Genomic DNA, 10,946 nt, shown 5'->3' with positions numbered 1-10,946 from the left:
TCCCCCTTGGGAACCACCTCTTTTTCTTTAATCTCTCTACTGGAATTGCTCCAGGTCCAAGATGTCCCCGCAGTTTTTTCTATCCTGTTCCTCAGTTCCTCAGCATATTCATTGGTAGCATGCATGCTCATTGGGAAAGTCCCCCAGTGCCTTAATTTATTTTCTTTTTCTTTTCTTTTCTTTTTTTTTTTTTTTAGCTTATTGTTATCTATATATTTTTATTTTTTCTACTTGAGCATTTTGCCTACATCTATGTAAGTGCACACATGCTTGTGATGTCTGGGGAGTTCAGAAGAAGACGTGAGATCCTTGGGAACTGGCATAAATGTGGGTGCTGGGAACTGAACCTGGGTTCTCTGCAAGAGCAGCCAGAGCCCTTAACATCCAAGCCAGCATTCCAGCTTCCTGTTATCTTAATTTCTGCAGGAACTAGCTGCAGCTTCAAGGATGTCTAGCCACAAAGGGGGATTTTAACCATCAGGGGACACAGCTACCAAGATACAGTGTTCCCTTTGGTTACCTCATCTAACTCCTCATGTCCTTGACCAAAATGCACTTAACTACAAAAGAGGTGGCTGTACATGACACTCCTACCTCCTGCTTTATCTCCCTAGCTACTCTAGAGTTACAGGCCTTTCCCCAAAATACCACTTTTGTTATTTATCGATTTTTTTTTTCGGTCTTTTTGAGACAGGGTCTCCCTGTATCCCAGCTGGCCTGGAACTGGATATGTAGACCAGGCTGGCCTTGAACTCAGAGAGATCCACCTGCCTCTGTCTCCAGAGTATTGGGATTAAAGGTGTGAATCACCGCACCCAGCTGTTATTTATTGATTTATAGAGCTGCTTTTGTCTGAAAGATTTTCCTAGCTAATTTGTTCCCTAAGATTTTTCACAAAATAATTCTTTGATTTTTTTTTAGTACATTGAAAAGTTATAGTTAACAAGTATTAAAAATATTTATTCCTGGGGCTGGAGAGATGGCTCAGCAGTTAAGAGCACTGGATGCTCTTGCAGAGGACTTGGATTCCATTCCCAGCACTACGATGGCTGCTAACAACTGTCTGTAACTCCTGTTCCAGGAGATCTAAAGCCCTCTTCACCCACAGATACTGCATGCATGGGTATATTTATACACATGTAGGCAAAATACTCATACACATAAAATAAAAATAAATAATTTTTTTGGTCTTTTTGAGACAGGGTCTCCCTGTAGCTCCAGCTGTCCTGGAACTCACTATGTAAACCAGGCTGGCCTTGATCTCACAGAGATCTGCCTGCCTCTGCCCCTGAGTGCTGGGACTAAAGGTGTGGGCCACCATGCTTGGCTAAAATAAGTTTTAAGAAACATATTTATTCCTGGAAAATCAGAATTGAGATTTTATTTGGATTGTGAATACAGATGTCCATTTTTACAGAAATTTTATTATGTCTCCTTATAAATTCAATATTCTTACTATTTTGATTTCCATGGGAATTTTGGTAAATTTTTAGAAAAGTCAACATTTGTTTTTATTTTTCTTTAATTTCCCTGAAGAGTTGAAAAGATGTAATTTATTTTGTACTAGAATAATGAGTTAATTATATATTCTTTACAATTTGTATGTGAGCCATAGAGAGCAACAGGTATGGAGAAAATAAGTGATGAGAAAACTAAAGTGAAAAGGATTGTGGAGTGGTGGAGAGAGTGACGGCCTTGTCTTAGTCCTTTTTTTGTTGTTGTTGTTGCTACAACAGAAAAGTTGTGGAGAAAAGACATTCCATTCTCACAGCTCTCTAGTCTGTGAAGTCCAGCACCAAGGTACCAGAAACTGCCCAGAATCTGCTTACGCACCATGCCACAGCAGGAGGCATCACGTGGACAAAGCCCATTTTACCCAGAATTTTGGAAGTGCCATTCAAATCATAGTAACTCCTTTTCCAAACTCCTTTAACTATGGGCCTCTGATGTCAGAGTCAAGAGAACAGGCTTTAATCAATGTTTCACAGTCCAGCTATGTGATAGCACAGGAAAGAGTTTGATGAATGATGCACAGGACAATGGAAACTTTTGCTGCAGCTCTTCTGGAGATGCGCTCAGGCACAGAGATCAGTGAAGGCTACACATGGACTCCAGGGTTAGAATCCGGTTCCCTCAACGCCTGGGCTTCCTTCCACAGAACACCTCTCTTAGAACGGTCCATCAGCATCTGTGTCCTCATTTATAGAATACAGAAACTGGGCATGAGCATCTGTAAGAGTCACAGTGGTTTAGAGTTCATGCTTTGTGACACTCAACGTGCACTGGGGGGACCAAGTAAGACAGTGAGAATGCAGAGATCTGTGAGGAAAGCGCAGTGGTCGAGATGGGATCTGCAGTCAGGAATCAGGACACTTTTGATTTCAGACAGGTTTTAACTTCTTTTCACAGATCCAATAATTGTCTGAAGAACAGGTCTCAGAAACTGACTTTATCTGTGAGATGACAGCACAGCTGTTTTCTTTAGCTTCACCTGTGATTTGTAATCTGAGGAGAAAAGAATAGTCACTCTTAGTGTTTAGTGTTTTTTCACGATTACCCTCAGATGACCACTTTCCCTTTTGGAGCACTAAGGACTATAGAATACATTTTTTTTTTTACAAAAAATTCTTATTTATTATTATTTTACATATATTGCATGTTTTGCCTGCATGTGTGTAAGTGCACCCATGTCATGCAATGCCCATGGAGATCAGAAGAGGGCATCAGATTTCCCTGGAACTGGAGTTAAGGGTGGCTGTTAGCTACCATGTGGATGCTGGGAATAGAACTGGGGTCCTCTGCAAGGGCACCCAGTGCTCTTAACCACTGAGCCATCTCTCCAACCCCCAGAATACCTAGTTATTAAGCACAGTAAGGACATAGTAACAAACATTACAAACATGCAGAAACATTAAAGATAAAATTTTATCTTAACAACTCTCTACAATTTTCAGTTTTGCCTCACTGGAGAAGAATCCTTCCAGCAGGATTGTTCATAATGATGTACACAAGGGAGAAGGTTTGGAAACCGGAAATGAAATCTCATTCAACTACTAACATCTCATGCAAAAAAGTTTATTTTGATGACTTCAGTTTTCTTAAATACATATGGTTTAACTAGCTAATGTTTGGGGAAGGCATTGAGATTTACATGCATCTGTGACAATGGTTAAAACAGTAGATGCTCAGTAAATGCATTCAATATGTAGAGTGTGCTGGATGGCTTTAGTTGTCAAATTGACACACCGGGGTAGAGGAACTCTCAACTGAGGAACTGCTTCCATTGGACTGGCCTGTGGCCAAGTCTGTGGGGCATTTTCTTGATTATTAAGTGATGTGGGAGGGCCCAGCCGCTGTGGTTGGTGCCATTCCTGGTCAGGTGGTCTTGTATTGTATCAGAAAGCTTTCTAAGCACAGGCCAAAGGAGGAAGGCAGTAAGCAGCTTTTCCCCATGGTCTGTACTTCAGCTCATGCCTCCAGGTTCCTTCCCTGAGTTCTTACCTTGGCCCCCTCAGTGATGTACTGTGACCCAGGGAATATAAAATAAAATAAATGGTTTCTGCCCCAAGATGGTTTTGGTCAGTGTTTTTCTCCCAGCAACGGAAAGAAACTAGAATATAGAGTGAATACTCTGGTTCTATAGAACTAAATGCAGAGAGGACAGATGCTCAGCCTACATAATACATAGTATTCATTTCTTTTTTCCACAGAAGTCTGTATTTGATGTAATACAACACTGGGTTCAAACATAAATGGATTCTGTGACTCACGTCAAGTGGGAACAGGACTGTTTATATATTCAAACAATACACAGATAGTATTAGGGCTGATTATAAGACAGAGAGAGATGAGTTAGAAATTCACTGATATGTCTCAAATAGAATGTGTCTCATTGCAGTGTGCAGGGCTCCCTCTGGCTGTCCTTTCCCCTTTGTTCATTTCTTGGTGGAGCCTCTTGGGCCTGAGCAGCAAATCTGATGTCAACTAGCACCCAGCATGCTATTCAAATCATGGACTGCCCTCACCTCGGCTGCTGTAGATATCCCTATGTCTCTATTTCCTTCATCCTTCAGGTTCTTCTTTCAATAGTCAGGATAATTTTCTTAAGGTTGATCTGTTCAAGTCAATGACTTCCTTTCAAAACACCTTTAAGGCCTCCCAGATCTCTAACCAGACATCTGGAGAAGTCTCTAACATGATCTCATTTAATTCCCAAAATGATTCTGTGAAAAAAATTATTACTCCCTTTTTCCATTACCTAAAAACCAGGTGCAGAGAGTTAAAATGAAAGCAGGGTTTAAATGAAGTTCGTTCTATTGCAGCCTGGTAGTGTCACCTGATCACTGCCATCTAATCAGAGCATCGTTTTACCCTCAGAGAAAAATGACAGATAAACTGAGATTAGTCCATTCATTTTAGATGCCTTACAATTGTATTTTTTACTGTGAATCACAATAAAGTATATCTTACATTATAACCCAATTAAGAAACTCACACACACCAGAAAGTGCTATGCAAGCTGGTGGGGGAGAAAAGTCATCAACTGTCCAACCCAGCTGTTTTAACCCCACAAGCTACAGTAATTATTTTCCTGGCAGGATGTGCCTAATGGTACTATAGTGGCAAGAATATTACAGGGGTAACCAACTGCTTTCTGATTGATTTGAGGTCTGTTCCAATAAAAGGGGATTCACTGTTGGTACTAGAAACCTGATCAAACCCAATTGCTGGGAAGATCATAGATTCAAAGAGGAAACATATTATTGTTGCTTTGCTAAGTAGACAGGTTATCAAACTGCCTTGTAAATGCTTATCCCCATAGATTTCTGCAATTCTCAGCCTTCATCAGAGAAGCTTCTTTTCGAAGTGAGAGGTGATTAATGGGAATACTTAACAATTGTTCAAAACACTGAGAATAAGTGACTACTGAGTGCTCATCCCTAAACAGGACAGCTATAACAACACTCCCACCCCTCTTCCAGGGTCAGGAAATATTGTTGAAAAAGGGGCAAAAAGAATGTAAGAGCCAGAGGAGAGGGTGAAGTGCTATGAAAGTGTCTCTTGGACATGACATAGAGGTACTCAAGATTGAGATCAGGTAGCCAACATTTCATCATGCATGAGGCCTCACCCCTCCCTGAGAATCTATGGGCAGTTACTGGGCCAGGGAATGTCCTTTTTTTCAGTAGTTGTAGCCATTGGCTAGTTGCCAAGCTCCAGTAAATGACCTTCAACTCATGCTCATGTAAGCAACACACTGTTGTGTACAATTTCCTCTGAACTGAAATATTCCATCCTGAAGGGATGCTCTGCTCTTGCAGAGGACCTGAGTTCAGTTTCCAACACCCATATGGTAGCTAACAACCATCTTTAATGCCAGTTCTAGGGGGTCTGATACCTTCTCCTGGCCTCTATGGCTTTGTGCACACATGGTGCATTTAGATGCATGCAGGCAAAACACTTATACATATAAAACACAAATAAATAAATAAATAAATAAATAAATAAATAAAATAATTTTAAAGAAAACAATGAGACACCAAAGAGTGAATAATAAATGGCTCTGTTGTGATCTCCACACATGGTTGTGTTTTGGATACTAGGTATGCCCCAAATGGTCATGTGTTGAAAGCTCAGTCTCCAGCTGATGATGCTACTGAGAGGTGACTGGATCATGAGTGCATTAACCCCATTGTTGGATTAACCTATTGATGAGCTTCTAGCTCAACTACGCGAGCCTAACTGGATGCAGGCCATTGGGGCTAGGCCTTTGAAGGGCATACCCTCCCCCGTGGCCTTCTGCCTCCTTCTCTGCTTCCTGTCCACTATGAAGTGAACAGCTTTGCTCAACCCCACCTTTCTGCCATGATGGATCAAGCTGACTATGGACTGAGACCTCTTGAACTGAGAGCCAAAATAATCTTCCCACTCTTTTTTATCTCATATATTTTGTCACAGTGACAAAAAAGGTGATTAATACATATTTTCATCACACCTCCTCAAATAGTTGTCTTTCATAACTCTAGTTAATATATACCACAACCTGTCATGATGTGGGCAGTTGCTCTCAGGTGTCAAAGTTCCACACTGATATTTACTGTTTTTCCCTTTCATACTTGTTCTTTCTGTCCTGTTTGAGACCTGAGAAACTGGCTTCCTGACTCACTATGACACATTTTTACCACAATTTGAAAAGTACTGCTTAAATTCTGTTAGGACTGGACGTTAGGTTCATCAGTTAAGGGCACTGGCTACTGTTGCAGAGGACCTGGGTTTGGTTCCCAGCACCCACGTGGTGGCTAATAACCATCTGTAACTCAATTCCAGGGAGTCTAATGCCCTCTTCTGGCTTCCCTGGGTATTGCATGACACAGGTGCACTTCCATACTGCAGGCATAACACTCAAATAAGGGGCTGGAGATATGACTCAGCTGTTCTTGCAGAAGACCTTGGTTCAAATCCCAGCACCCACATGTTGGCTAGCAACTGTCTTTTGAGGATCAGACACTCTTTTCTGTCCTCTGAGGGTATTGCATGACATGGGTGCACTTACATACATGCAGGCATAACACTCATACATATAAAAATAAATACACCAAAAAATTTAAATATAAAAAGAAATTCTATGGACAGTGTGAAAAGAAAAAATAAAAAGCTATGTGTTCAATTAGGTTCAAGATAGACATTAAAAAACATGCATGCTATTTGCAAAGTAGTTAATCTAGTCCTTGGCCTTTAAAACCTCATTGTAGATATACATAATACATACATATACACACATAACCTTATGAAAGACTATCTTTTCATGCATGGAAACTTTCAACCAACTTTGGAGTCATATTTTCAGCCCATTGTAAACCTCTTCAGTCTTTGATATATGTTAGAACCTTGCAGTGTAACCAACCTGGATTGAATATTAAAATTAACTCATCTAATACTCACATATCAGAATGTAAAATAGAGCCATTTATCCACCTCCACTTCTTATCTGGTAACTTGTAACTTAGTCCAATCCAAAATAAGTGTCCTCTTCTCCTTCCCAAGTCCTGTATGAGCTTCTATAATTAAAACAGAATAAGGGATTAACACTGAATCTGTTGATTCAGGACTTTTATCTTTTATCCAACCTCCTGAAACCTAGTTCAAGTGTCACCCTGTTTGAAACCTTTCCTGAATCCCCACCAGAATTCCTTCTTCCTTCTTTGTGAATCTCTCCCCACACATTTATGATTCTAGCACATTCATCTCTTATATTCAATTATTGGCTCTTATGTCTGATTGGTCTCTCAGATTATGAGCTTCTAGAAGTCAAGGTCTCCACTTCCTCTGCACAGATAATCAGCTAAAGTCCAGAGATTTTGAAGTAGCTTCAAGAAAGTGCTGAATTCTACTAAGCAACTTTATTTGACAATTCACCAGTTCTTCTTGATCTTGAACAAGCAGCAACGTGGCTTCCTTAGCAGAGCAGTCAGTTAGACCTTCATTCCAAGGTCCGGAAGCTTGAGAAAATGATAAGCATTTATCTTGATGTGAGTGCCAGTCTCTTGGGCACTGGAATGGAGTTGGTCTCTCTAAATTAAGAAAGAAGAGATGTTATATTTATGCTCTGTTCCTGCTATACCACAAGCAATTACACATAATAGTTGCTTTACCAGCACATACTTTTATTAAAATATGATGGAACAAGATTAATGTCATATGTCAGAGAAATATAACAAAAAATAAATTTGTTTTATTTCTATAAATTAACTTCAGAAAAAGTAAACTATTTGATATTTTAATTAAAATAAATATTCCTCTTAAGCATATTTTATTTTATTTTTTTGTGAATGTGTGTGTGGTAAATACGCACATGTGTATGCAAGTGCACATGTGCACACATGGAGAACAGGTGCCTAACACCTTTAAAGCAGGGTTTCTTCCTCAACCTGGAGCATGTATTTTTCTTCTGAAAGGCTGACAGCCAGTCTCCATTCCCCTCATTGCTGGGGTGCTTAGTATATTGGTGCTGGGATTAGAACTCGAGTCTTTATGCTTATGTAACAAATGATTTAATTATTGGTCTGGCTCCTTAGCCCCCATATTTTTTTAACAAAATATTATTTTATGTGTATTTCCTGCATGTATGTAAGTGCACCCATATCATGCAATGTTCAAGGAGTTCAGAAGATGGCATCAGAACTGAATAGTTGTTAGTTGCCATGTAGGTGTTGGGAGTGGGAACCAGGTCCTATCCAATAACAGCCAGGGGTGCTCTTAACTGCTGAACCATCTCCCCAGTCCCCTCACCCACATATTTTTACTTTTTAATAATGTGTGCACAATTCTTTTTTAATATTTTAAATGTTTATTTACTTATTTTTAGTTTCTGTGTATGCGTATTTGACCTGCATGTATGTAAGTGTACCAGATCCCCTGGAACTGGAGTTACAGATGGTTGTGAGCTGCCATGTGAGTGTTGGGAACTGAACCCAGGTACTCAGCAAGAACAGCCAGTACTCTTAAATGCTGAATCATCTCTCCAGACCTCCATATTCTACTTAAAAAATTTTTTTTTCAAAGTTTTTGTTCTATGTGTATGAGTGTGTTGTCTACATGTTTGTAAGTGCACCCATGCATACATACAATGCCTGTGGAGGCCAGAAAAGTGTTGAATTCCCTGAATTTGGAGTTAGCCACCACACAGGTACCAAACGCAGGTTCTTTGCAAGAATAACCAATGCTCTTACCCACTGAGTCAGTTCTCCAGCCCCATAGTTTACTTTTTTTTTCTGGTCTCTTTGAGACAGGGTCTCCCTACAGCCTCAGCTACTCACTATGTAGACCAGGCTGGCCTTGAACTCACAGAGATCCTCCTGCCTCTGCTTCCCAAGTGCTGGGATTAAAGGTGTGCACCATCACATCTGGCTCATATTTTACTTTTTAAGTTCATTATTTGTCTGCTACTGATCAACTGTGCTAGCTAGCAGTCTGAGACAGTATGGCTTGGTGATTAAGATCACAGGATTAAGGCCAAATGTGGTAGCATATGCTTTTTATCCCAGTACTGTGAAGGCAGAGGCAGGTGGATCGCTGTGAGTTTCTGGGCAGCCTGCTCTACATAGCAAGCCAGGGCTGCATAATGAGACCCTGTCCCAAAGACAAACAAAGATCATAGGCTCCAAAGTTTCGCACTTAAGTGCAGTTCCCAGCATCATCACTTACCAATCATGTGACTCTCAACAAGTTACTTAATCTTTTTATGCTGCAGTTTCGTCAAATATAAAACCACGGAGATAATAGTGTCTTCAAGGACAGACTATTGTGAGCCTTAACTAAGGTAACATCCAATATCTATCAAATATCAGGCTATCAAAATTACCTGTTGTATCGGTCCTGTTCTCTTGAATATCCTTATTGATTTTTTGTACTGATGTTTTTTGTATAAAGATTTGCACTAGTAAATAAGAAAACACATGAAAATAATGAAAAACTGAAATATGTGAGGAACAGATGTTATGTTTTCTTTTTTATTTTATTTTTTTGTCTTTTTGAAGCAGGGTCTCCCTGTAGCCCCAGCTGTCCTGGAACTCACTATGTAGACCAGGCTGGCCTTGAACCCACAGAGATCCACCTGCCTCTGCCTCCCAAGTGCTGGGACTACAGGAGTGCACCACCACGCCCGGTTAGATGTTATATTTTTCACTTCAGGAAATCAGTTTATCTTAATAAGTTTGATAAAAGTATTAGCAATGTGTTAATAAAGGGTCCAGTTTGGAGACAGAATGAATAAACAAAAAGAGAAACAGAACATGCGGATTCACATAGCTATCAGGTCATATATTATCTAGAGGTGTTACTGAACTCAAACTATTCACACTCACCCATGAGCTTTCTCATCTTCAGAAGGAGTGTAATCATACCCACTCCAAGAGAAAAACCGTTGACTGCCATCTGGAGTTTAGTAGGCACTTAAACTAAATATTTGGCATCTTAGTTTTCTTTGTTATTATCTTTTTGTCATAATGGTGACTTTTTTATAGTTCTGGATGTGCTTGAGTCACACCCCCTAATGATGCTCAGATAAATTAAAATGATAAATGGGAAACAAATGTGATTTCCACAGTGGACATGGGGTATTGTCCTGTAACTTTCATTCCGTTGATCTTCCTCTAGGCTCCAGCCAGCCAAATCATGTGAAGAAGCTGTAATATTTATGATGGAAATAGAGTAAAAATGCCAAAGTGAAAGATCTTGCCTCACTCACCTGAGACACTCAATCCAATCACACTCAAGACAAGAAGGATCAGCCCAGCACAGCCGAGTCTTAGAGCCCACTGATGCCAACGTGGGCACTGACAGGCATCTGAGAAGTTAAAGAAAATGCAGTCATTTAATTCATCCTAGTAAATCTGAAATAAAAATCAGTGGTGATTTGAATAACATGGACAACTGGATCAAGTTGGGGATCAGGTGCAGAAAAGAAACTCTCAACCGTGTTAATATGTAGTTCCACAAGATGAATTCTGTTAGGAATGTTATGAGAATCATTTCATAGATGAGAAGGTGTTTGGAAAATTGCTGAGTGCTATACAAAAATAAAGTAATGCCCTGTTGTGGAAGCGAGCCAAAGCTTTCCTCCTAAGGATTTTCATTTATTCAAGGTACATTTCTTGAGGTCCTATTTTGTGCTAACCATCACATTTGGTGCTGGTGATGTGCAGCAATTCTATTTTTGGACATGGGATCTGCTTTGCTGCTGTCTAGAATGGGATTCTCCAAATTGGATTAGCAGTATGGCATTCAAGAAAAAGCATTTTAGATCAGGCATGGTGGTGCATGCCTTTAGTCCCAGCATTCAGGAGGCAGAGGCAGGTGGATCTCTGTGAGTTCAGGGGCAACTTGGTCTACATGCATGTTCCAGGCCAGCTGGGGCTACAGGGAGACCCTGTCTCAAAAAGACAAAA

At 40.2% G+C, this 10,946-nt stretch overlaps 1 protein-coding gene across 1 annotated transcript in view; it reads right to left on the bottom strand.

The window, feature by feature from the left end:
• Positions 1-1,541: 1,541 nt before the first annotated feature.
• LOC103725623 (killer cell lectin-like receptor subfamily B member 1B allele B) overlaps positions 1,542-10,946 on the bottom strand; it is a 12,971-nt gene continuing 3,566 nt past the window's right edge. The window contains exons 2-6 of the mRNA XM_029558568.1: positions 10,247-10,345; positions 9,362-9,436; positions 7,417-7,571; positions 6,943-7,058; positions 1,542-2,505 (exon numbers count right to left, since the gene is read on the bottom strand). Of these exons, the coding sequence (XP_029414428.1) occupies positions 2,382-2,505; positions 6,943-7,058; positions 7,417-7,571; positions 9,362-9,436; positions 10,247-10,345 (569 nt within the window). The 3' untranslated portion in view covers positions 1,542-2,381. The remainder of the gene's footprint in view (positions 2,506-6,942; positions 7,059-7,416; positions 7,572-9,361; positions 9,437-10,246; positions 10,346-10,946) is intronic.

The sequence above is a fragment of the Nannospalax galili genome, unplaced genomic scaffold (genome assembly GCF_000622305.1).
Source record: "Nannospalax galili isolate Female #2095 unplaced genomic scaffold, S.galili_v1.0 scaffold2169, whole genome shotgun sequence".
Taxonomy (NCBI): domain Eukaryota; kingdom Metazoa; phylum Chordata; class Mammalia; order Rodentia; family Spalacidae; genus Nannospalax; species Nannospalax galili.
This window is presented reverse-complemented; position numbering and strand designations above follow the sequence as displayed.